The sequence below is a fragment of the Trachinotus anak genome, unplaced genomic scaffold (genome assembly GCF_046630095.1).
Source record: "Trachinotus anak isolate AG129_WGS33_773 ecotype Australia unplaced genomic scaffold, CSIRO_AGI_Tana_v1 ptg000016l, whole genome shotgun sequence".
Classification (NCBI taxonomy): Eukaryota; Metazoa; Chordata; class Actinopteri; order Carangiformes; family Carangidae; genus Trachinotus; species Trachinotus anak.
In genome coordinates, this window is record NW_027273867.1 from 8,581,322 (window position 1) to 8,608,476 (window position 27,155).

At 42.1% G+C, this 27,155-nt stretch overlaps 3 protein-coding genes across 5 annotated transcripts in view; all 3 read left to right on the forward strand.

The window, feature by feature from the left end:
• fhod3a (formin homology 2 domain containing 3a) overlaps positions 1–20,383 on the forward strand; it is a 57,124-nt gene extending 36,741 nt beyond the window's left edge. The window contains exons 11-28 of one of the 3 annotated variants that reach the window (XM_071501183.1): positions 1,552–1,971; positions 3,115–3,174; positions 3,769–3,903; positions 4,730–4,780; positions 7,779–7,996; positions 9,822–10,154; positions 10,836–11,527; positions 11,995–12,135; positions 13,707–13,865; positions 13,979–14,161; positions 15,084–15,203; positions 15,534–15,695; positions 16,532–16,722; positions 16,919–17,123; positions 17,279–17,302; positions 17,584–17,791; positions 17,893–18,057; positions 18,797–20,383. In XM_071501183.1, coding sequence (XP_071357284.1) covers positions 1,552–1,971; positions 3,115–3,174; positions 3,769–3,903; positions 4,730–4,780; positions 7,779–7,996; positions 9,822–10,154; positions 10,836–11,527; positions 11,995–12,135; positions 13,707–13,865; positions 13,979–14,161; positions 15,084–15,203; positions 15,534–15,695; positions 16,532–16,722; positions 16,919–17,123; positions 17,279–17,302; positions 17,584–17,791; positions 17,893–18,057; positions 18,797–18,879 — 3,550 coding nt within the window. In that variant the 3' untranslated portion in view covers positions 18,880–20,383. The remainder of the gene's footprint in view (positions 1–1,551; positions 1,972–3,114; positions 3,175–3,768; positions 3,904–4,729; positions 4,781–7,778; positions 7,997–9,821; positions 10,155–10,835; positions 11,528–11,994; positions 12,136–13,706; positions 13,866–13,978; positions 14,162–15,083; positions 15,204–15,533; positions 15,696–16,531; positions 16,723–16,918; positions 17,124–17,278; positions 17,303–17,583; positions 17,792–17,892; positions 18,058–18,796) is intronic. The other 2 variants (XM_071501186.1, XM_071501184.1) reach the window with 2 other exon arrangements.
• A 147-nt stretch (positions 20,384–20,530) lies between these two features.
• LOC139634619 (glutathione S-transferase A-like) lies at positions 20,531–21,455 on the forward strand. Its single transcript, XM_071501197.1, has 3 exons — positions 20,531–20,738; positions 20,994–21,059; positions 21,245–21,455. The coding sequence occupies exons 1-3, from the start codon at positions 20,571–20,573 to the stop codon at positions 21,266–21,268; spliced, it is 258 nt and encodes an 85-aa protein (XP_071357298.1). The 5' UTR covers positions 20,531–20,570; the 3' UTR covers positions 21,269–21,455.
• Positions 21,456–21,569: 114 nt separating this feature from the next.
• LOC139634617 (glutathione S-transferase A-like) lies at positions 21,570–25,396 on the forward strand. Its single transcript, XM_071501195.1, has 6 exons — positions 21,570–21,864; positions 22,734–22,799; positions 22,945–23,050; positions 24,160–24,278; positions 24,373–24,461; positions 24,564–25,396. The coding sequence occupies exons 1-6, from the start codon at positions 21,697–21,699 to the stop codon at positions 24,694–24,696; spliced, it is 681 nt and encodes a 226-aa protein (XP_071357296.1). The 5' UTR covers positions 21,570–21,696; the 3' UTR covers positions 24,697–25,396.
• The last annotated feature ends 1,759 nt before the right edge of the window (positions 25,397–27,155 follow it).

A 27,155-nucleotide genomic window follows, 5' to 3' on the forward strand; every position in this document is an offset into this window, starting at 1 on the left:
CTTCCATCCATGTAAGTTCAGAGGTCACTCAGAAAAATGGCCAGCTGTTGACCTCTGTGGCCTTCTGTCTATGTTTTCCTACTGCTGCTCCTCACCTCCATGCTGTAACAGCTATTAATGTGTCTCATGTGACATAAAACACTCTGAGTGGGGTTTTTTTTGTACTGCAATGAAGCACTGGTGCAGACTTGTGCTCCACACAACAGCTCTCAGCAGCCACACAAGCCTTCATGGTTTGCTTGTAATTCTAATACAAGCGTACACATTATTAAACCAGCACAGGCTTCCTTCAATGCTGTGTGTGTATATGCACAAAAGGGGAATTTGGAGCCATCTGTAGCTGTTTACTTGCAGGTAAATCATCCCTTGTTGCCCTTTCACTTCTATTACATGTCTCTTCTTCCTCTGGCAGTGGGTAATGAAGCCAAAGCAGATTATGTCCCACGCTTCAGCTAATGCTAAAATTGGGTGTGTGTGTTAATGTGCGCATAGCAGGACACCCGTTTATCTAAAAATGTGCATAACTGTGAGAGTTTGTTTGCATATGGCTTTTTGAATGACGTGATGGGTGAAAGTTGTTTTATGTCAGAGCCTACATCCTGCTTCATGTTATGCATGTGCACACGGAAAAAATAAACACAACTTTTATTGGCATTCCCATTCGTCACACACACATGGCTCTGGTCTTGTGGAACACCACCTGGCAGCGCATGCCAACTCAACTGCAACAAGGCTCTTCTAGTTTCACTAGACAAAACAGTTCTGATCTGAAGTCAGTTGTTCAGCCATGGTATGTTCTCCTCTTAGTGTTCCTTTTTCTCTTCCCTGTCATTATATTTTATCTTCCTGTGCATGTAAATTGAGCTAACTTGAGGCATGGAGTGTGATAATGAGAAACATTCATCCACCCTTTCTCCTATTTGTTGTTTTTGTATCGCTCCATCTCCATCAGATAGATGTCATGTGCTTGTTTGTTGTCTTTTAGTGTCATAAATGTTTGTGTGGTTTTGTAGCGCAGCTGTGAACATTATTTCCACATGTCAATCTCATCTACCTCTCCATCTCTCCCTTTCCTTTGATCCATCTCTCTATTTCTTCCAAAGCGTGGAGATTTCTAGTTGCATGTCATTCTTATGTCTCGTATCATCTCTCCCTCAATCCTTCCTTTACATTTTCCACTCAACCATCCATTCATCCATCCTCCCCATGCCTCCACAGAGAGGAGGAGTGTGAGGATGGAGTAGAGAAGGAGAAGGAGGAGGAAGAGGAGACTCCAGTGACTGAGTCTGATTCAGATGAGCAGGAGGGGGCTGATACAGTGTCTAATCAGACCACCCCCAGGTATTTTAGGACATGGTGGTAACATGGAAATGAAATCATGTTCTGTGGTCTTCTTATATATCCACGGGGTCGAAATGTGAAGCCACAAAGCTTTTAAAAGTCTCACTTATGTCACTGTTTTCAGTTGTATATAGTCTATATGGGATCAGTGCAGTACTTTCTTTCATGCTGTTGTTATTTATTCCTCTCAATCCATTCCTCTGTTCCTAGCCCGGCTCGACATCTTCCATCCATTGTTCATAGAACAACCCTCCAGTCCATCACCATCACTTCCCGGAAGGAGAACATCAAAGAGGATGAGCAGAGGAATCGGACTGACCCACCTCCAGCATCCACCATCCACTCCCCTTCTACTCCCATTTGCTCTCCTCCCATCTCCTCTCCTCTCAGCCCCCCAGCACAGCCCTCGCTTCTGGCCACCCTTCTGGCTAGGAAGAGGTCAACTGTCACCGTCCCGGCTACCAAAGAGGTCAGCCCACCATTGCGCGGCACCTCTCGTCCCTCCCCCGACCGCCTGCCCTACCTGCCCCATTCACCCTTCCACCTCTTCTCCTACGACCTCGATGAGGAGCCGTCGCCCCCGGCTCTGGCCAAACCAGCTGAGGAGTCACCCAAAACAACTTCTCCCAGGTCAGAGGAACTGCAGAAGTCGGTCTCCCACGAGAAGCACCGGAAAAACTTTCCTCACATCTCTTTGACGTTGCACTTTTCCTTTTTCAGCTTTCACTTCTGTTTCTGGCTGTTTTTCCCTGGCACCAGCTTGGATCTCTTTGCACCACTTTTGTTAATCAACACCTCCTCTTTTCACCACTTCTTTTCACTTCTTTGACTGCACGACTTCTCACCTTCAGTCTGTCGCTTATTATCACCTTCATATCTTTTTTTTCTTAGTTCTGCCACTGCGTCGATAGTCCTCCGCACTTGTTTCCACTTTGTTTCCCAGCACCACTGCATTTTCACTGTTTTCAAGAACAGCACCAGATGTCTGTTTGAATTCTTTACCTCTATATCTGTATTGTCTCTTCTTGCTTATTAGCACGATTATTTTTATAGACCATTACATTGTCTCATTCTTACTTTCTCCATTCACCGTCATTGCAAGTGTATTGTATCTTTATGTTTCATGTTCAAACCTCCAGCAGAGTTTAAGGCTCTTGTAGAGTCTTTGCCATTGAAGCTGTGGTCGCTTGTGGTCGTCCACAACATTTTATATTAGTGTGTCACCTTTAATTTTTCACCCTTACAATAAGTAGCTTCTTATCATAATCCTACATTCAGATGCTGCAATTTAAAGCTCTGCTCATGAATAATCGTGCATTTTCAAACAGAAGATAAGCTCCATGTGTTCCCCTTCACTGGAATAAGGTGCCAGTGTGCTTAAAATAAATACACACGCTTTTGCTTTCACGACACCTTTGCGATACATTCGTTTGTATTAAATGTCATACCAGCAGCTTAAAAAAGAAAGTTGTTGCCTGCTAACCCTGGCTAAACAAGTTGTTAAGGCAAATATATTTTTGTAGTTGACTGTGAGGGAGGAGAGACACCTTGCCTGGAATTTCCCAGAAACATACGTAAATAAACACCACAGCAGTCACTAACTAGGGTCACTCCTGTGTTGAACCAACAGCATTCCTGTTATGTAACAAGATGTCACATTCGTTTCTTGCCACAAGTTTCTCACTGACCAGTTAGTCGGTATGGTGTCGGGTAACTGCACAGCTGTAGAGGTCTCTCACTGTCACGTATTTTCTCACCCCGTGTCTTTCTTAGGAATGGAGGTTTCACGTCCTATTCCTCTCTCAGCAGTCCGAGTACACCCACCAGCTCCAGGTGAGAGGACTCTGCAACAACATGTGCCTGCACACATTCACAAAAACATCCCTAAAATACACACTCCTGCACTGACAACGTGCTCACATACAAGTATATATTCATGTGTGTTTGCACAAAAGAAATTCACACACTACATGTGTAATAAAAGTAGACTGTGTCAGCCCCATAATGCAGTAAAGGTGATGACATAGTGACGTGAAAGTGATCTCAGTCTCCTGGTGCCAGCTGCTCCTATTTCCTCCATGGAGAATACAGACATCAAAACATCATTTATGGTGTGTTACATACATATGTACATATACAGACACTGTGCACATGCGGGGAGCAGATGTTGAGTCCATCAACAGATTCATCTTTTATGTTGTTATATTTAATCACAAAATTGTGCAGCAGAAACAAGCAGATGAGCAAACAGTGATGTGGCAAGATACTTAATAACTAATAAGGATGTACAGAAATGTCTTTTTTTTATAACTGTGCTGAAGTGCAGTGTTTTACAAACACTGACTGGTGCTTGAGGATTACAGAATTACACCGACTGTGCAGTTGTGTGACCAAACTTTTAATTTCTTTTCTTGCTTTCTCCTTTAGGCCTGCTCTGGGGGGTCTTCTGTCATCCTCCTACAGACAACACCAGGAATCTCTGGCAGCTGAGCGAGAGCGCCGCCGTGTGGAGAGAGAGGAGAGACTGCAGAGGATAGAGAGAGAGGAGCGGAACAAGCACAGGTACAGCGTTGCTGGCTTTGTTCTTTAAATAACCCTAATTAGGCAACTAAAGGAGACTCCAAGATATAGCCCTGTAAATAACCATACATACAACCCCAGCTTGTTATTTTTTACACTTTACTTTTTGTACAGTTTAAACAAACAAGGTATGTTAATTAGTAAGCTTAACAAACAAGGTATGTTAATTAGTGAGCTTTAGTGGTGTTGGTAGGCTGATTAACCTTTAATTTGCTGGCCGTTTCTTCCCATCTTTATGCTAAACTAAGCTAACTGGCTGCTGGATGTAGCAAATACGAGCGGTATTAATCATCTCATTTAACTCTCAGCAAGAAATCAATAAAGTGTATTTCCCAAAATGTCAAAGTTTTCCTTCCAGGTTTGTGGCAGCTGTAAAATACAAAGCAACTATATAGAGAGAAAATACAAAGAGTAGAATATAAAAACTGTTACAGATGTAATAGATTACTATAGAATTAATAATAATACAGATGATATCAGAGATTAAAGAGAACTCAAACAATAATTAATATGTATCAAGGAATGAATAAGCATGAAAATGAATGTATAAAAAATGATTCCAGAAGAATGAGTGTGTAAATTAAATGCAAAAGTATAAATTAAAATATCAGTTTTGATATATTTTAAAAAGACTAAGGTTAAGAGTCTGAAAGAAACATATGACATATGGGCCACACCAGTATCTTAACTGCTTGTGTGCATGACTTGCAAACGCGTTGTATGTACACTGGCAGGCCTACAGAAGACCATACGAGGGTAGGGAATGATTATTATGCTTTAAAATTCTCTGTTTGTGTGTCTCTCTCAGCCGCGACTATGTGGATAAAATGGAAGAGGCCAGGCTTGCGCGGGAGGAGAGGTAAGTGTGTGCGCTAAATCAAAACAACACACACTCAGAACAGCTGAACCCAGGGGGAATATGTTTGAGCCTGTGGTTTGGGAAGCTCAGTAATAGAGTAATTGTTTTCAGGTTAAAAAGGTGCCCTTTGCTGCCAGAGGCTGGGGGGATGCTGAACCGATTTTCTTTGCTCCGTTTGCCTGTTTTCTCCTCTCTTAAGGAGCTTTATTTTAACGTTCTGCCAGGGGCCTGATTGCTTTGGCTCAATGTTGTGAGAAAATCAGATTCCAGGATTCATCAAGCTTTTCACACTGAATGCATATGCTCACACACAGACACACTTTTTATTCAAGCACATGTACTTTTAAATACACACACATACACAAGAAGAATTTTCATGAGGCTAATAAATCCATGTTTGTGTGCAGATGGGAATCACAGGAAGAGAGATTTACTGATGAGGGTATGTGAGGTCACGATCAGATTTAGGACTGATCAGACTTGATGCGGCCATACATTAGCCAAATCCACTACACTGATCATCACAATATTTAAGAATATGAGGAGGTAATGCACCATCTTCCTCCTTTTCCTATCCTTCTTGTCCTCTTCTCTTTTCTCCTTCTCTTTTTTCATCTATTGACACTGTAGTACTGTGCCAAGCGCTGACTTTCATCCTCAATTTTAAGCACAGTTGATACAATACAATTGAAAAAAAACAGGGAGAGAAAGAAAGACAAACTAAGAGCAGATGGAGAAAACAAGCACAAGACAGAGAGAAAGCCGGAGAGGGAGATGAGCTGCTGAGTGAGCCTGGGGGAGACACATCCAAAGGATAATGTTGATGTATTTATGTTGTATTTGGGCGTCATAGTCATCAGAAAAACATGAGTCTTTACCCCAGCTCACCTCCCTGAGGGACACATCTGCCTGACAAGATACAGCACAGGAACACCTGGACAAAAAGGACCTGCATGAAATATTCACAACTGAGCCCAAAAATGACTGTTCATGATCATTTGTACAAAGGCTGGACTGAAGCAAGATTCCCTAAGTGTGATGCAAATACTATATTTGTCAAAGCCTCTGAAATACAGCATGGGACACAAAGAAATTAGTTCTTCTAAAACTTTGTCTTAATTAGCAAATGTTAGCATGCTAACATGTTCAACTAAGATAGTGGACATGTTAAACATTATACCTGTTAAATATATCATCATTATAGCTGTGAGCAAAAGTTAGTGTGCTGATGTTTTAGCTAGTAGCATTTAGCTCAAAGTACCAGTATGCCTATGTACAGCTTAACAGAACCGCACTGCATCGCTAAACTAAATTCTTACTCTTGTTCCTACAGAGTCTTAAGAAATTATTTTCACTTTATAAATCATAAAAATATATATATAATATCATCATTATTCATGATATCAATTGTATCACCCCTGACTGACTGTGGTGGACGAAGTATTCTGAACTTTACGAAGGTCACAATACTGCAATATAAACATTTCCATTACTAGTAAGTACCAGTCAGTCAATACCTGTCCTGTTTTGAAAATGTCACTTGAGTATTATCAGCAAAATGTCCTTAGAGTGTTACTACCATTGTATAGAATTATAAAGTTATATAACTTGATTATTACTTGATGTATTAATATGTAAGTTGCATTTTGCAGTTTTAGAAGTTGAGTTGAAGTTAGTGTAAACTAGTGTAAACTACTTCTAATACCTACTTTCTTATATTTTCGCATATTTTATTATTTGGTCACATGTTTTGTATTTTAAAAGCCTAATCTGTAAAGTAACCACAGCTGTCAAATATATGTAATGAAGTAAAGTGTGCAGTGTTTCCCTCTGAAATTAAGTGTTGATGAAGTGTAAATTGAAATTTAGATACTCAAGTAAAGCAAGCATGTCAAAATGTGTCCTTAAGCATAGTACTTGAGTAATTCCACTTAGTTACTCAATATGTTAGTTACACAATATGTGATATGTGTATCAGACACTAAATATGGACATGAACTTTACTTAGAATAGTAGATGCTTCTCCAAACTATCACTCAACATATTTTATTAATTAAATGTGTCAGGACATAACAGCATATTGAAGGTCTTGGTCCAAGTTTAATTACACAATACACAGTTGGCTCACTCACTCCATTTCACTCCTGATCATATGCACGTGCACACAAACACACACATATATTAGTATCCAGTTTCCTCAGCCCTCTGAAGTGGCCTGATGCTAATGAACTCTGAACAGAAGCTCCACACATTCATGGTACGGTGGGAAAGAGGAGGGGTTAGAGAAAGACAGAAAGAAAGAGAGAGAGAGAGAGAGAGGGGGTTGATTCAGTGCCCTAAATCTCTGTTCTGGCTGGCAGGTTGAATGGTAAAGTTTGGTAGAGGGAGAAAAGGAGGAAGACGAGAAAAGGGGAGGAAGGAAGAGAAATGAAAAGGACAAAGGAGGAGACCTGATCGAAGCACATCTTGAACAGGTTTACTCTGATTCACTTCTGATGTTTGGCCTTTCAGGAGCCAAACTAACATTAACTTCTCCATATCTCTCCCATTCTTCTCTCCTGTCGTTCTCCTCTGCTCTCCACCCTCCTCCCTAACACTGTTGCTTCTTCTCTAAACTCCCTCCGGTTGCTGGACTGCTGGTGGTAGCTAAGCATTTGGCTAGATAGACGAGGAGAGAAGAGCAGGATGGTGAACCTCTTGACTGCTGGAAATGAGTGATGAATGCATTGAATCCTTTGTGGACAATTAATGTGGCAAAGTAGAGGAGTGAGGTGGGCTTATACTGTAGTGTGTTGAGGTGACACAGCAGCTACAGGGGAGAAAATGGTCTGAGTGTTTTGAAGTTTGAGACAAATTCAAGTTAACTGACAAAAATTGGTAATTAGTGGTTTAGTCTAGGATAATTTAGAGCAACACAGAGACAAGCCAGAAGGTGCATTGCCTCAGACTCTGTTTTTACCTCTTTTGTCTTCTGATACTCCTTCTCTTCCTCTCTCAGGTACAAGAACGTGGAGCGTCTGGCAGCAGAGGAGTACGAGAAGGAGCGCGTCCGGGTCTCGAGGACTCGCCCTGACCTCAACCTGACCTTTACACCCTCGGAGGCCTGGCCCTCGTCATCACGCAGCAGCACCCCGTCCTCGTACGCCTCCCAAGAAGACACAGAGGCTGACCTTGAAGCCGAGACCCCTGCCACCCCCTACACGCCCTCTGAGACTGGTAGGACAACTGAGAATACTTATTATAGGAGCCTAGTATGGCTCTTATTACCAAGTTCAAATTTGCTTAGATCATCACATTAAGTCAACTAAATATCAAATTTAATAACGTGTTTCCTCTTTGTTTAGAGGATTTAATTAGAATACTGTAGCCAAAAGGCATCTATTAGGTTTTGTATTATGAAACACAATAGCATCCAGCTTTACTACAGCTATTCCTACTGCTAGGATTGCTACTGTTTCTTCTGCTAGTCCTGTTAGCACGACTATTACTACTGCTAAAAATAAGAATTTAAAGGGATAAGCTTATGCTATACCACACTGTGGAATAATTGATGGTCTTATAATGATCAATGTAGATTGAAACAATGAATGCAAAGTACTTTTAAATTCCTGGTTGATTTGGCAAAAATCTAGTTTGTCAGGAAAAACAACAGAGTAGCAACCAGTTTCTGTGTTTACAGAGCATCCAAACAAACTCATGTTTTAATAAAGAAGAAAGTCAGTAATTGGAGCCACAATCTGAATTCCTGCTGCACACACTGCGAGTAGTTTTAGTAGTCAGTAATAGACAACAGCAGGGGCACAGAAACTGGAGTTGGATACCTTGCTGAGGAGTTGGAAGTACGCAGTGTGCTGCCTGCAACTCTTCATCTGGTAGCTCATATTTAAAACTGATATGCTGTCAGAAAAGTACCAGAAATAACCACATCTTGAAGTGTAGATGCATTTTTGATATACGACTGCTGTCAGCACTAATACTGGTTTACATGCATGATTTGTTTTCTTGTGAATCCCTTGTGCGTGTGAAGGCAATCCAACATGGGAATGGACAATGAAAATGAAAATGACTATATATAGACAGTTAAATAGTGAGTGTGTAAACAGTGAATGGCTATTGCCAAAAATGTGTTGACCATAAGTAGCTTCAAAAACAGGGTTTGTCTTAATGAAAAAATGTAACTTTATGGTTGTAATTGTGTGATAAAGGTCTCATAGATCAGAGCACTTGTATAACTTTGAATTCTGCTGGTTGATACTTTGGGGAGTTATAATTAAAAGCAGAAGGTCGCTAGTTCAATTCCCAGCAGTGTGCCCCAAAGCAATCATTCTTAACCTTAAATTGTTTCAGTTTGCAGCTTGCTGTTTAAATGAACATGCAGACGTGAGCAAAAGAGGGAGAGGAGAGACAGCTTGTGGAAAATAGTGAGGGAGAGGAGGTCCACCATCAGTGGGGTAGAAAGAAAAAAAACACAGAGAGAGGATATGGGTGAAAGGGTCAAATGGGTTTTTGAAAGAGCTTTTTGAAAGTGTGATGCTAAAACATCTTGTGTAAAAAAACAGCCTTGTGTTGGAGTGCATGCACAGCCATGAGCGGAGGTACTGTAGCTCAAGCAGGCGAGTGTCTGAGGCCTCAGAGTGTGGTGTTATTCTAACCCCGCCTGCATCACTGCATGGACTGTACTGTGGAGTTACGTGTGTGTACCATGCACATGGGTGTGTTTTGATGTAAACAGGAACATAATTCTTCATTTCCTGTTCATATCCTGGTGCTGTGACAACCCGGCTTTGTTTACCCACTATATTGTTTACATTAGTGTATGGGTGTGTATTTTTGTTTCTTGTGTGTATGTATGTGTATTGATACAGTGGTGTCCCATGTGCAGCCTAAACAGAAGCACCTTTAAAATCAAAGACATGTTTAACACGTTTTAAGCAGTGTTTCATTTCAGATAAGTCAAACACCTCACAGCGTCTGGCAGACAGAGATGAAGATAGTAAATCACAATCTGAGAGAATAGAGTAATTCTGGCTCTTTATGACAGGAGAGGCTGATGACTCCAGTGCCAGTGTAGAAACAGAGGAGAAAGAGGCCGAAGCCACCGCTGCAGAAGAGGAAGAACAGAGAGAAGAAGAAGAAGAAGAAGAAGAAGAGGAGGAGGTGCAGGAGGAGACCACCGCTGAAAAGGAGGAGGAAGTCGAGGAGCGTGAGCAGGAACCGGAGAAGGAGAGAGAGGAGGCGGAGGAGGACAGCGGCATCCTGAGTGACAAGGAACGACAGAATGAGGAAGTAAATGAGAAGGACAACTGCTCGGCCTCCAGCATCTCCTCTGCCAGCAGCACTCTGGAGAGAGAGGAGAGGGGAAGCGCTGAGAATGGTGGGTAGTTTTGTATCTTGTGTCAGTTTTTTTAAACAAGGGGATTGATTTTTGTATTATGGCCAATTGTACTGGAAACAAGTCAAATGACTTTCTGAGGAGACAGGGATGATCTGACCTTTTCTCTGTCTATACATACATGATACAGATTACTGATACCAGTGCACAGTGTTTACCTCACTGTGTGGAACTTGCTGGGATAATTTTTTATGTATGGTACTGTAAGGGCCAGGGATCAGCAGGCCATCGTGACTGAATGAAAGTAGCTGATAGCTAAAACTATGCATTTTGTAACAACTTAACTGGGTGTAATGTGCATCGCTTACTTCTGGCTGATACCTGATTCCTGGTCATTAGTGCTGATACTGATCAAATGGATCTGAGCAGTGCATCCCATATTTTCAGTTAATGGTTTGTATTTAACAGTGATACTGTTTCAGATGAGAGAGAATGTGGAAAAGTTCTTACATTACTTTTATAGTGGAAATAAACTAATGAGTAAACCTGTAAAAATATGTGAAAATACGTGATTCTTGATTTAATCATATTATACTTCAAATTTGCTTCCTCCTCATGATACTGTAATATAGTAATATAGTGTAATGTAGTATGAGGCCTCCTCTACAGTGGTAATATTTTTACATCCGTCTCTCTTCTTAACCCTGTCTCTCTCTTTCTCAGGCTTTAAGGAGGCAGAGGTGAACGAGCCGTGCAGCAAACTCCTCAACAGCAAACTCTTCATGCTGGATATGCTGTACTCCCAGAACAAGAAGCCCAGTGATGAGGAGGAGGAAGAGGAGGATGCAGAGAAGAAGGAGAAAGAGAGAGGAGAGGGGGAGGACAAAGAAACCCAGGAGGATGCTGAGGGGCAGCTGGGTGATGATCAGGAGAGGGACAACAGGGCTGAGAAATCAGAGAACCGTAAGAGCATCCGCCAGTTCGCCGAACGATTTGGAAACTTGATCAAGGACCTTAATTCACCCCACCCTCATCTGGACGGCCCAGTCAATGAGCCCCCTCCCCCACCACCCAAAAAGGAATCAGAAACGATCTGGGACCAACTCCTGGCCAGCCCACGAGAGTTGCGCATAGGGGACATCAACTTTACCGACCTGACGGAGGACGATGACAAGGACATTCTGGACGCCGTTTTGATGGGCAGATGTAGCGACTTCCCGCCCCCGCCTCCTCCTCCACCCTGCTTCCCTCCACCCCCACCTGTGCTAGGCAGCTGCCCCCCACCTCCTCCCTTGATTGGGATTATGAGGCCTCCACCTCCTCCTTGCTTCAGTGGTCCAATTCCAGTCCCGCCTCCCCCAGAGCCGCCTCTATTCAACAAGAAGAAGAAGACAATCAGGCTCTTCTGGTCTGAGGTGAGTCAAGACACGAGTAGCATTTTCACGAACTAATTTTCATTTGTTTTCGTCCACTTTTACACATAAATGTATCCATAAAGTTAAAAAGGGTAGATTTATAATTATATAATAATATTGATAATAATGACAGTAAATGATTTCACTTTATCAGCAATGAGACCACAGCATGTAGGCATTCAGTCTCTACAGGAACTACGTCCTCTTACTGTTGTAGGTTTGACTTCACATTGTTGGTTGGACAGGAGATGCCATAGATCAAGATGAAGTGTTCATTAAAGACTGCATGTTTCCATTAGTACAGTTAAGATTAGGGACTCATCAAAAACAATGAGTCACTCGACATGTTCCTGTTGCTGCTATTATTTGCTGTTCTTGTCTCTCATTTACCTGTTTTATTGTAGGAAATGGGAGTCTAACACATGTCTCCACTTAATCTCGTCCGTTCTTGTTGTGTTTGTGATCAGGTGCATCCGACAGACTCTCAGTACAGAGACTACAAACGGAGTGGAGACTCATTCTGGTCCAAACTGGAACCAGTAAAGTTGGACACAGCTAAACTGGAGCACCTGTTTGAGTCGAAGTCGAAGGAAATACCAGTTACAAAGGTAAACAACCAGAACCTGGTCTGGGCTCGGAAAGGTTTCAGGCACTGGTTAATAATCAACTTTTCAACGCTGAACTGAATCTAATCTGTACAATGTTTGATTTATGCTTAAACTTACTCAATTATTTAACATTGTCCACTACAATGAAATCTAATGGAGGTGCTGTTAGTTCATTTATCTTTTTTCTCTGAGACATCGATGATCAAAGTGATGCTGACATACCAGTTTCATTTCTAAAATCTTTCGAATTTCATGGTTGCTGTTTTATCACAAACTCCTCCTTGTTTGCTGGCCACAGAGTCTGCAGGTTTGTTGTCCATTATCTCCAGCACCTGAAAGCTGATGTTTTAAAGGTTAAGTGAGGTCATGTGTGTTCTGATCGTGATCAAACAGAGGAGTGTTGAATCCTTTGTATTTCTCACAAAGCCTTTAAATAAGAAAAGTATGGCCTACTAAGACTGGGAAGCTGAAGCCAGGCACCTCACACTTTGAACTCCTGAGCCACCACTTCAAACCACAACTCCTGTTAGAGCCAAGCCAGTTAGTATCTCACCTCGGCTCAGCTTCTGGTCTACACATAATGTGACAGTGTGATGGTGGTCTCCAGCTACAGTATCAAGATCAGTTAATGGGAGGATTCAAGTTTTAAAAGACCTTCAGAGATCAAAGCCTTTACAGGTCAGAGGGAACTTTACCTTTGGTTATATAGTCTTCTTATTTTATCCACTAAAATGTGTTTTAGATGTTAAAGATTAGAGACTGCAAAGCTCAAACCACTCTTGTGTGTTTTTTTTACCCACAGTACGAGGTTGGTATCGCATGTTTTTCCTGCTTATACAACCTCAGGTCTTCACAAGTTTTAAACTTTTCCCCCTCTGACCTCCTGTCGGAACAGAAACATTATTCAGCTTTCCACATCACACAAAGGTAATAGAAAAAGACATACAAAAGTAGAATTTTTCAAATATATCTTTAATTGAATTTCGTTATTTACATAAAATACCATAAACAACAAGTGTATTTCTATAAACAATTAAAGGTTATTATTTTCATTAATAAAAAATATACATTTTTTAACCTTAACAAACAGTGGGAAATGTGCTGAAAGCTTGTCAAAAGTTAAGTCTTATGTATTGTAACAGCATGAAACAACTCATTAGTGGCAGAGCTGTAAGTTGTAAGTAATGTAAGTCTGCCAGTCTCCATATTGTGCTCATAAAATTTCCCAGAGGCAGTAACCAAGTCTTAGCACCTACTCTGTTACACTTTTATGTGATGACATACTTCCTTCCTATAATAGCTTAGTCCGTGTGAGGTCATCTCTACATATGTAGTCACAATATGTCTGCAGACTTAACCAAACACCCACTAAAACACATATACACATACAGTATAGAGCTAACCTGTGATGTTATTTCCTGCTCCCGCTAACCATATAGTTCCTGCTGCGGTCAGTGTAACCTGAGCGGTGATCCCTCTAATCCTTACAAGCCCATAAAACCAACCACACTCAGAGAGGGAGACACAGAGTGAGACCCAGCGTTGACCCTCTCTGTATTTTTGTGTCCTAGAAAACAGCAGTAGACGGCAAGCGTCAGGAGATCATCGTGTTGGATTCCAAGAGGAGCAACGCCATCAACATCGGTCTGACAGTGCTGCCTCCTCCTCGCACTATCAAGACTGCCATCCTCAACTTTGATGAGTATGCGCTCAACAAGGAGGGAATAGAGGTGAGAGATGCAGGTGACGGTGAAGAGGAAGCAAATGACGATTGAAGCTCACCCCTGACTCTTTCATTACATATATGAGACCTGTCACCCATATCCTCTGTCCTTGTCCTCAGAAAATCCTGACGATGATCCCCACAGAGGAGGAGAAGCAGAAGATCCAGGAGGCTCAGCTGGCCAACCCCGACGTCCCGCTGGGCTCGGCAGAGCAGTTCCTCCTCACTCTGTCCTCCATCAGCGAGCTCTCTGCCAGACTCCAGCTCTGGGCCTTCAAGATGGACTACGAGGCCACAGAGAAGGTCTGTTTAAACATGGGGCACAACTTTTAACAATTAAATCTGTTATTCTTTTGGCTAGAACTAAAAGAATTTGAGGAAAAACAATTGATACTTCATAAGAATGTCAGGGAGGGGAGTCCAAACCAAAGCCACTATCAAATGCACATTAAAAATCATATAGTCATACATAATAAGTGAATGTGGTTTTATCAAAGCAGAAACAGACATAGCTAAATGAACTTTGAACCATTAAGTGTTGAGTAAATGTGCACAGCATGTGTGCATTTGTGTGTCTTGTGCCCATGTCAGTAAGTATCAACCTCCATTTTAGTACAAGCAACATCCGCAAAACACAGACATAGTTACATAAGAGCATCATAACAAAATATGCAGCCCTTTTAGCAGCACCTCATCTTCTTCTGCTGGCACACCATGTTTTACTCAAGCAAAGAATGCATCCAGGAGAAGAAGTTCAAAGTCAAAACCCAGAGAATGAAAAACATGCTGCCCCTCCTCTGCTGTCCTGTAAATTTTACGGCTTTCCGCAGGATGCTGTTGCCTTTAATCTCTCCATGAAAGGCACGATGCCCGACCGCACATTCGGCAGAGCTGCGTTCCCTCGACTCTGTGGGACGGTTTGGTTGAGGGAGGCTTAATGGAGGGCAACATACCGAGCAGGCACACAAACACAGGCTCACAAGAAAACAAAGGGTTCATGTCGTCAGAGGCGCGTTTGATATTGAAGGCCGACCGAGGCCACAACCCTTAAACGACCCCTCATGACCTAAAACTAAAGCAGATGATTTATGGCAGGAGAGGAGGTGCACCTGTTCACCCACCCGTTATGTAACTCTAGACTAATGAAACACATGTTTTTGGGAGTTTTAATCAACTCGACTAATGATATGTGTGTGTGTGTATGTGCGTGTCTTCCTCCTGCCAGGAAGTAGCAGAGCCGCTGCAGGATCTGAAGGAGGGTATGGAGCAGCTGGAGAAGAACAAAACTCTACGCTACATCCTCTCTACGCTGCTCTCTATGGGAAACTTCCTCAATGGCACCAACGTGAGTCATGACCATTACAGGTTCACATCATCTGGCGACGACAAGCTCCCTCTGTTGTCTCTCTGCTGCAGGGATTAGGGAGGGTAGTTATTACAGAGATTGCCAGTGATTTTAATGGAGTGTGAATCAGTCAAGTCTATAATTGGTAGGTTAAAAATTACATCACATATCAGCAGCTGTAATTTAGTGAGGTCAGATGTTGTTTTCACATCATTTTAGAAACAACTGTATCTAAGGGCCTGAGGTTAACATAAGAATATAGAGAAGGAAGCACAGAGGTCACATTTTATTTTTTTCTTTTGTAAGTAACCGGTGTGTCCATGTGTCCAGGCTAAAGGCTTTGAGTTTACGTACCTGGAGAAGGTTCCAGAGGTGAAGGACACGGTTCATAAACAGTCTCTGCTGCATCACGCCTGCTCTGCGGTGGTGGAGAACTATCCCCAGAGCACCGACCTCTACTCTGAGATTGGAGCCATCACACGTTCTGCGAAGGTACACACCACACTCACTGTTGGAGAGAATGTATGCATACAAGTTTAAATCCCAACACTGTGAAACATTTTAAGCTGCTGCCTTTAACATGTGAGTTTAAAGTTGGTTCAGGAGTTACTGTCATGTAAAACTAGTTCAATGAATTTGGCAAAATAAGAAGAAAAGATACTCGTCATACTGACACGTCACAGTCAGTTATATTTTGTCATTGCAGTCATTCCTGCAAAGACCGTACAGCTCTGTCTGCTGCTGTTGGAGCCACTAGAGTTAGTACAAAGACGATTCATCAGGATGCTCCTGGTGTCCCTGTCAAATTAAAAGTGTACCGGGGTAGGGACTGAAGTGGACACTAATCTTTCATTACTATCAAAGCAAACAACCTTTATTTAATAAGTATTAAAGACACAGCCAGTTTCCACCATATGTTTTCTCAAAAACTCCAAAAAAGAAGGATCTCTGGGGGATTTAACTCCCAAACAGTGCATGCTGGGAAGTCTGCCAAAATGCTAATCTTGCTTCTTTGGAAAGAAGTAGTTGACATTAGTGAATACTCAGTGATAGATTCATTAAATCATCAAGTAAAAACACTTCAATTCAAAGTTTTAAAAGTTTTGAAATCGACTCAAAATGAAAACTACAGTTTTTCCAAGTTGAATTACCTTAGATTTCATACGGCCACATTAAGTTATTCATAAAACATCAGGTTAGATTAGATTCTACTAAACTAAATGATGTTTTATGGTGCAGCTGAGGAAGAGGACTTCCTAGCTTTGTTTTGTATGCAAGTTGATTAAAGTACCTTTCCACTACAAGTCCTTCAACATCTGTTCCATCAGGTGGATTTCGACCAGCTGCAGGAAAACCTGTGTCAGATGGAGCGTCGCTGCAAAGCCTCATGGGACCACCTGAAGATGATCGCTAAGCATGAGATGAAGCCCCAGCTGAAGCAGAAGATGTCTGACTTCCTCAAAGACTGTGCCGAGAGGATCATCATCCTCAAGATCGTTCACCGCAGGATCATCAACAGGTAGCTCCCCACAATTTTTTTTCTTTTTTTTTTTTGCTTGGTAAGTGTATTTTACAATGCAATATTCAAATACTGTGTGATAAGGTACATTCAAATACATTTAATATATTTTTACGTATTAGTTATTGGAAAATGATGATGTGAGAGTCAGATAAAAGAAGGAACACGTATTTCCTCCCCTTCCTCGTTCTCCCAGGTTCCATTCGTTCCTGTTGTTCCTCGGTCATCCGGCCTACAGTGTGAGGGATATCAGCGTCCACAGGTTCAGTAAGATCCTCAGTGAGTTTGCACTGGAGTACCGAACCACCAGAGACCGCGTTCTGCAGCAGAAACAGAAAAGGGCTGACCATCGCGAACGCAACAAGACTCGAGGAAAGATGATCATGGACGTGAACGCTCCTGTGAGTATCACACAGACAGAATCCCTGACACAGAGACAAACCCTGACTTTCACCTCAGGTTTCTGGCTCTTCTTTTTTCAGATCTGCTGCTGCTTTTTCGCTTTTTTCCTTTGTTTTCTTTGATCTTTAACTTTCACCCTTTCTTTCTCCTGTAGTCTGATGATGAAGAGGAGAGTGAGGTATCAGCATGTGTGCTGCCTGTCTGCATGTCTGCAGCTGTGTGTGTGTGTGTGTGTGTGCATGAAACTACTAAATGTAACTACCTCAAAGTTTCCGTTTCCTTTTCCTTCACTTAACATCTGAGTGGATCAGTCAATGAAATGCAGTACGGACTTTAATCTTTACAGGTTGGATGTTTTCCTTGATGCTTCAGGTTTGGCATGGTTGAGTCAAAGCTCAAAATACTTGAAATATGAGCTGCCAAATTCTTATCCTCTTTCATGCTGTTTCTCCCCATCAGTGTGGGCGGCATGGCCCCAGCAGCAACACCAGCGCCCCTAGTGGCAGCCAGGAGAGCGAGCAGCCTCAGGGCCTGGGTCATGCTGAGGATGCTGCAGAGCACGAGCACATGAAGGCAGTGCTGAGAACCAGCATCAGCGGCGGCGACAAAGAGGGCAGCGGAGTACCAGGGCTTCGGACACGGACAAGGTCACGGCCTGGACGAGGAGGTGAGGGTGACAGGGTCACACAGATAAATAGACAGTAAAATAAAGAGGGTTTTTTTTTTTGCTCATACAGAAGCATTTGTCACTCTGCTCGGTGTGCTCAGGTCGCAGTATGCAGGCATTGACACCAGCTGTGGAGGACGCTCAGATCTGTGGAGATGACGCTGCAGACGAGATCATGGAACGCATCGTGAGGTCGGCCACTCAGGGTCCAGCATCCAGAGCCCAGCCCAGAGAGAGGAGGAGGTCCAGGGCGAACCGGAAGTCATGTACGACCCTAAAGACCGAACCTGTTTCCCAAACACATAGCACATACTAATTCTAAGCAGTTTTAGGGTGTAGTGTGTTGAGGCCGTCTAAATGAAACACCCTATTGGTTGCATTATGGGAAATGGAGGATCCAGCATTTTTGGCCCATACTAGGAACTTAAAGTCAGGATATCTTGGCCTCTGCTGGATAAATTTTGACCATTAAAAAAAAAAAATCTGTCTCTCACAAATCCTCCAACTTTATGAAAGTGGAATGCTAAATTTGTTTTAATACTCCATTAATAATTTGTAAGTAAAAAACTAGAACTACACTTAAGCACAAGACACACACAGAGTAGACATAAAATCAGACTTTAAAGTGCAGGAAAGGAGTGTAAATAACATTTGAAAGTCAAAGTGTCTATTGAATCATTTTCTGTTAGTATAAAACAGTAAGCTACTGTGTGTTGATTTCTCTGCACGAACTGCAAAAACAGTTCACCATAAAACTTACATAGTGGTATATAGCGCATACTGGATATATTTAGTATATAGGATGGCACTGGTACATGATACAGCACCAGTTTAACAACATCACATGATATCATATATGATATCTCTTCTCTTCTCTTCTCTTCTCTTCTCTTCTCTTCTCTTCTCTTCTCTTCTCTTCTCTTCTCTTCTCTTCTCTTCTCTTCTCTTCTCTTCTCTTCTCTTCTCTTCTCTTCTCTTCTCTTCTCTTCTCTTCTCTTCTGGCAGTGAGGCGGACTCTGAGGAACGGTCTGACACCAGAAGAAGCTCTTGCTTTAGGACTAACTGATGCTCCAGACACACAAATGTGATCCTCCGGCCTCCTCTTTGTCCTCTTTGCTGTGGAAACATAGCGGCAAACGTCAATGCTTCACCTCCATCAGCTGCCTGCCTTCGCCACGTCTGTTGTTGTACTCCCAGCAGATACATGCCCCTTTAGGTTTTTGCCAGCTGCTAATCTTGCCTGATGTGTCTGAGTGATGGAACTGCAGCTGCCACCATAATGTTTTTAATGCAGCACACAGAAAAAAAATCCCCCAGAAGACAAAGTGGAAGTGAAGATAGAGAATGTGTTGAAGGATGTGTTCAACTTGGCAAGAAGGAAGAGAGATTTTAAATTCAGTGATTCTGCCTCTACACTGAGCTGAAACATTTTTTTATTTATAGAAACATATTTTAAACATTGCATTAGTTCAAAGGGATAATTTTTGCTTTTAACTTTCTGCAGCTGTGACTTCACCATGTTTCATTTATTTAAGCTGTGAATTTTGGTTGTAAAGATGAACAGGCTGAAAAGGAAGCTCGATTTGTTCTCCTATCCAGTTTCAAAGAATCCCAAGAAAACAAAGGGGCTTAATGAGAATCATCCTTTGTTTCTGCAGCTGCACGTTTGACAAGTGGTGAGTGTGACTGTGGATCAGTGGGAATGTGAAAGGTTTTCAATCTGATGCGTGCCTTTCATGTAAAAGGGACATTGCTGGTCCTTTTCGCCATCTCTTGCTATTGTTTTAGTCCCCTCTTACATCTCAGATGACTCACAGTTTCACAGGTGTAGTTATGTCGCATGAGTGTTCAGTAGGCTACAGTTACCTTTTTTATTTTGACAAAATTGTTCTCAGTATTTATTTTCAAAGCTCAGACATCTTGCACCTTACTCAGCATTAGTAGAGTCTGTCATGCTGAAATGAACGACTGATTCAAGATAGAGAAAAAGGAAGTTTTTATCTCAGAGGAACTGTTTGTAAAGTGTAAAAAGACAAAAAGATAAGGACTTTTTTTTTAAATTTTAATAATCTATTTGAAGGACGTGCAGAGAATCCTGCAGAAAACGTGTAAATGCCCTCATCAGCTGCCAGTTACAGTGTGCATGTTTAGTGCGGTTCATGTTCTGTATTATTTTTGTAATTTTCTGTAGAAACTTGTATTATAGTCTGAGAGAAAGGGTAAAGAAGAGGCTATTCTGTGAATTGTAATTAAAGATGAAAGAACTGACAGATGTGGTCAGAGCCGAAATATGTGTTTTTAAAATGTCGCTCCCTGCAGAGAGAGGGGAGCAACATTTGGACAATTGCTTTGAGCTTTGTGGTCACGTTGTACTTTGTATGAACTTGAAACAGGTCGTGGAGCAGCCTGGATAATTTACGTCTCAGCTGAAGTGTGCGCTCCTCTAACAGTCCGGCAAAAACTGGGAAACATCACTGCATAAATACCATGTAGTGAGCTGAACATGAAACCATGGTTACAGTCACTTTCACTTGAAATGCTGTGTATACACATTCTGCAATAAAAAACAAAACCGTTGAGTGAAAAACTGGATGTGCATGTCATTCTTCTTCACCGCTTTCACTTCTGAGCCCTTTAATACACAGCACACCACGTGGGTGTTCCACCTTTGGATCAATGAGCTGCCATAAGCTGCTCCTCACTTTACTCGTGCAGTTCAGGGTTTAGTCTTTTCGTTTTCTTTTCATGGACTTAGCCTCTGTCTGTGCAACCTGCGTCCATGGCCCAGTCAGTGAGTCTGCTGTGGGGGGCTGGATCCCCTCCCTGCTGGCGAGTTATGATCACTCTGGGGGAGAAGAAGCTGCAGGGCTACAAGCACAAGCTGCTGTCCTTTGAGACAGGAGAGCACAAATCTCAGGAAGTCTTAGAAATCAACCCCAGAGGACAGGTAGGCAAAGCATGCACATGATTACTCTGGTTGATACATGTGTTTTTCTGCCATGCACATTAACTCAGAGTTCATATTCCAGCTGACTCTAGCTGCCTTTGGATAGAAGATTCATTTCTGATAGCCAATATTAGACTTAATTAGTGTTATGAGCATTATGTGTCTGCAAAACAGTAAAACATGTTCTTATATTACTGACCATGGTTTACATGGCGTCATATACCTTATTGTGCTCATGTTATTTTATTCTGGCAGCTCCCTGCTTTCAAACATGGAGACAACTTACTCAATGAGTCCACTGCAGCATGTTTATACCTGGAGGTAAAGTGTCAAAACTAAATATGGAACATGTTGAATAGATCACAGACACAGGCCTGGTCTTTATTTCTCCTGTGTCTTTGCTGTTATAGAATCAGTTTAAGTCCCAGGTTGATGCTGTGATTGTCTTTCCAAACAATGCTTATGCTCAGTGACATGTCAAACCGTGCGTCCTTTCTTTTCTTCAGCCTGTCTGCTGGACGTTACCCTAAACCGGCCAAACACTACAGCCTGTTGAAGGAGAGAGCCAGCATTAAGGCCAGCTGGCCCCCTCACTGGCTGGAGGGCCCACGGGGTTATGATGTTCTGAAGGACCTCTGAAGCACACACACATTCTTCACTCTTTTTATTGTAGGCACGTACGTTTGTTATGTCAATAAAAAACTTTATCTGACACAAGTTGCGTGTTCAATTTTTGATTTTAAACTATGATAAAGGGATATTATTTTGAAAGGCAGTGCGTTGTACTTCCTTCTCCCAGCCACTAGGTGGCAATACGAGCTTAGATTACAGCTTGAGGGCCACATGAACCGTGCAAAGAATAACATCCAATCCCCTCTTTCCTGTGCACGGTTAGTTTCTCTTGCCAGCAGCGGTGACAGGTAGACGCTCCAATCTTCAGGCCGGTAGATCTAACATCATGGCCCAGGACATGACCCTGCTGTGGGGCTGCGGCTCTCCTCCCTGCTGGAGGGTGATGATCGCTCTGGAGGAGAAGAACCTGCAGGGCTACAGCCACAAACTGCTCTCCTTTGAGAAAATGGAGCACAAGTCCCAAGAAGTGTTAGATATAAATCCCAGGGGACAGGTAGGAGCATCCTTCAGAAAAAAAAAAAAACAACAACAAAAAAAAACCCCCACCATAACCAGTAACTAGTAGACTAGCTGAAACAGACTAGTTATCCCTGGCTCTCCTCCCTAAAATCAAATTGTGAAAAGTGCGTAATGACCTCAGCATTACCCGGAGAAGCTGCCATTTCCTCTGTTTGTGTTCGACTTTCATTTTCAGTTTATATAAAAAATCTAAAACAAATAAATAAAAAAAATTACAAAACCTGTTGAAACTTAAAGGAAGGCTTCTGACAAGTGACGGCGATGGAGATTTTAATCGGCTCACACTCAGTTTATCAAGCCGGTCCTCTCTCAGCCTTACGGGGCCTCGTCTGTGGCTGTGGCCCGGTCAGGCACACCTGCAGCACCGGGCCGTGTCTGCAGCAGGTGCCTTATCAGCAGGCCCGAGTCATCATGACTCATTGCATTTCACTGAAAAGTCTCCAGTCATGATTTATCGGGCATGTGGTTTACCAGTAAGAGAGATACAAATGAAATTGACCGGATTTTGAGGGCAGTTTGGCCTGTCCCCGTCAATACTTGTATGAGACAGAGCTGTGGCAGCTCAAGGGAACAAGGGCAGTACTGTTAGTGTGCAGGAAATGTTCGCAGTGACACAGCGATGGATAACACTGCACATGCTGCATTTCTTCATACAGCTAATCAGCAAATCCCGCTGTGTTAAAAGCACTTCCTAATGAGCCAGGGTTTTTCCCCCCCCCCCCGTCTTAATTAGCTCCCAGTAGCATTAGCATTAACACTGGATTTAACTAATAAACAAACTCATGATAGCAGATAATTGCAGGTGAACAATCTGCTTTGCTTCTAACCTGTTTGTTCTTTAAGCTTCCCTCTTTCAAGCATGGAGACCTCATCGTAAACGAATCCTATGCAGCCTGTTTCTACCTGGAGGTGAGCGAGCCAGCCTGTCAACCACAAAAATACCACTCCAGCAATGATTCTAACACTAGATTCAACATTGTGTGTGTGTGTGTGTGTGTGTGTGTGTGTGTGTGTGTGTGTGTGTGTGTGTGTGTGTGTCTCTCCTGATGTCAAGAGTCAGTTTAAGTCCCAGGGAAACCAACTGATCCCAGACAACCCAGCGGAACAAGCCCTGATGTACCAGCGCATGTTTGAGGGTCTCACGTTCTACGAAAAACTCAGTAAGACAAATAAACTATATCCCCTAAGTAGTCAGGTCAAACAGACTGCAGTGTCACCACAATGAGACCCCAAGCTGTGACACGAACCAAACCTGAGCCCTTAGCTCACCTTATTTTTTTCATTACCACACAAATGAAGAGTGCACGGATAATCAGGGAAAATCTTTCCATTCTGTCATCAATACATATTTATTAATTAATTTCAAGCAGCAATGTTACACACAAAACAGTCTGGTTTTTTTTTTTAAGTAGAAAGAATTTCCAACAGTTATATCAGAGTGCAGTTGTGTGCAAAATTTTGGGCAAATACATCCCCTGCAGCAAACAAACATTAAAATATGAACAATTGTTAATGCACTGTCACTTTAATTTTTATATCTGGAACTTAAAATGTAGAAAAACTCCTACACCCCACTACTCAGGATTTCATGAACTCATCTGCTTGTTAGGTCATGTGAGACAGGTGAGGAACTGTAGGTGAAGTTATCAGCTTTGAGGTTGTGCAGCAGCCAGCGGCACAGAAAACAGGCCAGGCTGTTTTTTACAGTGGGAAACTGACTCAGAAGAAGAACTCAAACTGCAACATGAACTACTTAAAAAAACAGAAGCTGAAGCTCCTCACAGAACATCACTGAACGTCTGTGGGTAAAACTTATAACATGCTCTGTCTGCAAGCCAGCCTAAACATGCCTCAGAATTTGAAGTGATCAGCCTGAAGAGAGGTTGAAAAATCCTAAATCAAGAATAGAAAGACTCAACTTGCTACAAAGAGTGTTTGTGACTTGTGACTTGCACTGTAGTTTATAAATAAACACTGTCCTGCTACTGTTAATACCAAATTTGTATTAATCCGCTGCTGGAAGTAGTCCCAAACAAATCAACAGTTTAGTCCTGTTTGAGGAATATTTGCTAAAAACTACAACACCCAGCTGTTATAGGGAATTACTCAGGCTTTAAAAAAACAAAAACAAAATGATATAATTGTGATTTGTTTATTATGGGGTGTGTAGACAGCAAAACTGTGAATATAATGATATACTGAAGCAGCTATCTGTTCAATATGTTAATAAGTGTGTTTTTCTTCTTGATTTTTTTTTTGTTTTTTTAAGATTGTGTCACCTACTATGACTGGTTCGTCCCTGAGGGAGAGAGGCACGACTCAGCTCTGCAGAGGAACAGAGAGGCTCTGGCCACTGAACTCAAACTGTGGGAGGGTTACCTGCAGAAGGTAGTCGTGTGTACAGTACACACACAAACACAAACAAACTCGGAGTGCACTGACGCTTTCAAACGTGCTGTATTTTTCACCTCTTTCTCTTCAGCTGGGCTCAGGCACTCACCTGGCGGGACCGTCCTTCTCGCTGGCAGACGTGACCGTTTTTCCAACTGTTGCTTCTCTCTTCAGATTCGGGTGAGTGGGAAAGGGCCGGTGCACCGTCCCGATGTCACACTGACCAGCAGATGTATGGCTTGACACCGCGCTGCAAGTGTTTCTGAACTCTGTGTTTTACAGGTTGTCCGCAGAGCGTTACCCTCACCTGGGAGAGTATTACGCTCTGTTGAAGGAGAGACCCAGCATCAAAGCCAGCTGGCCTCCTAGTTGGCTGGAGAACCCCACGGAAGAAGACACACTCAGAGACATCTGATATTAACATTCACTTTTAAGCCACGTCTGCCTGCTGTGTTGTAGTTTGGCTCCTCTATTAATGCTTCTGCTTTTGTCTGATATCCTTTTAACTCTCTTGTCAAATATGACACAGCGCCTCTATTTTTCTGAAAAAAGACGCACAGTATTAATTAACCAATGTGTTCTACATACATCAGTGTTACAGTGGCAGAAATGTGGTTCTTTACTTTTGTCAAACCAACTTTTATATTTTGTTTATGAAAATGCAGTTTATGCAGTCATCCTTCCGTCAAATGTTAGTCTCATCAATCATCATATCTAACATCAATCTCCACTGACCCAGACAACGAAGGTTATTAGAGATGCGCTTTCTAATGCATTTTGAGTTTTTCTGTAGGGTTTCAACCTTTGTGTTGACTGCACTGTAAACCAGTAGAGTGGCTCTATAATTAGAGCATAGGCCATAAAATCAAGATGTCACAGCTTAAGTCTGAGAGTAAAAAATGAAGAAAGGTTATGACGTGAACACAACATTATATTCAGGTCTAGTGCAGCATAGATTAGATCTCAGCTGAAAAGGTAGGCGGCGTCTTCGAGGACGTGACTCGCGTGTTTATTGGCTGAGTGGCCGTGCCAGAACTGGTTTTCCTCTGCACAAAGGTAACTTGAAAGCCCTGTGTTACCATGACTTTGCATGCAATAAATGAGACGATATCGCATCCTGTGCATGATTTTGCATTTCATGCCGATTGCACAGTCTCTCTGAGACATTCACTGTCTCAAAGAGTTTACTGTCTGACATCCACAGTCCTGGATGTCGGATTACACCCGCGTAGAGGTGTTTTACACATATATGAGCTCGACCTTTAGAAGACATTCTGGCTCTCGTCTTGGACCCTGAATCTGATCTACCTGTTGAATGTTTTAGGTTTTTCTCTGAGCTCACACTTTGGACTTGGGGCTTCCCCTGTTTTGCCCCATCGGCTGATGATTGCAGGAGCAGTTGGTCTTTTATTTGAAAGAGACAAAATAACTACCATGGGGCTGCCCCATCCAGCCAACAGTGAAGTCATGCTGATGATCACACACTGACAGTCAGCCTGTAACACCAAATGTGTGACATTCCAAAATAAAAACCCGACCTGAGCAAAAAAAAGAAGCCTCCTGTAACCAGTGGGGTGAAATTAGTCAGTATTTGTATTTATCCGAGAACTTCATCCTTCCCACAGAGCCTCTACTTTAAAAACAAAAACCACAACCTGAATCTTGTGTAATATGTTCATCCGTTTATTCATCCTCGACCTTATTTACACAGGGTGGCCCACTGAGAGCAGTTCATGGTCACTCTTCTGCCTGGACGCCCTGTGTACACAGGACAATATAAGCATGAGACAATAATCTAACAATGACATTTAAAAAAAAAAAAAAGAAAAAGGTCATCAAACCATGTATTAAACTTACAAAAAAAAAAAAAAACTAGGACTAAAATATTCCGAGTAATTCATCTGGTGAATTGTAGAAAAACTAGTTGGATTTTTTCCTGTATAACACCTTGGCTTTTGTGTGATGACATATCTTGCCATCAAAAAAAAAAAAAAAAAAAGAAAAGCAGAATGACACTGAGAAACTGTCTGTCACACGCACGGGAAACACTCAACAAAGACACCGTGTGCACACAGTGGAAGACACAGGGAGGTTTTTGTTATCGACAAAGAATTTTCGAAAAAAAAAACAAAAACTACACCAGCAGAGATGTGGAGAAATTATTCAAATCTGGTCAGAAACATAAACTAATTGAATGTGTCTTTTTTTCTTCAGGGAGATGGTTGTTACAAACACATGACAGGGATCTGGGTCACTTGCTCACACACAGATTACATCACTCGCTGTAGTGCTGACGCTGGCAGCTGTTCAAAAACACAACAGACTCGGAGGGAGAGGCACAAAGAAGAAGCTGCAAACTGTACCTGAACAATGGGTGCACAGTTGTTGTTTTTTTTTTCTATTCGGTCTCAAATGTGAGCATAATTTAGATAGGTGGTGTTGATTACATTGAGCAGAGATTTGCTTGTTTAGTTTGCATGACTGAGGCCAGAACTGGTTTTGTCTGTGTGTGTGTAGAGGTGAGTGGAAAGTGCTGAGTCACTGTGAGTTTACAATGATCGAAGTTTAGGATGAAGCACGGGCTCAACAGGAAGACAGCAAATCCCTGTGGAAATAGTTCAAAATCAAAACCAACCAGAATGAACCAAGATAATACGAAACATTAGTAATGGTGGGGCATGTATAAAAACAATTGCAGCCATCAGATCCCTATAAACCCTGTAAGGATGAGTAACACACACTCAAAATCACTACAACACAGCAAGAATACAGATACTTTCTTCCTGCCTTTAAAAAAAAAAAAAATGTTTTATGCTTGTTTTTATCTTAGTTATTTTTACCATAAAACTATATTTCAAAGTACAGTTCTGACAT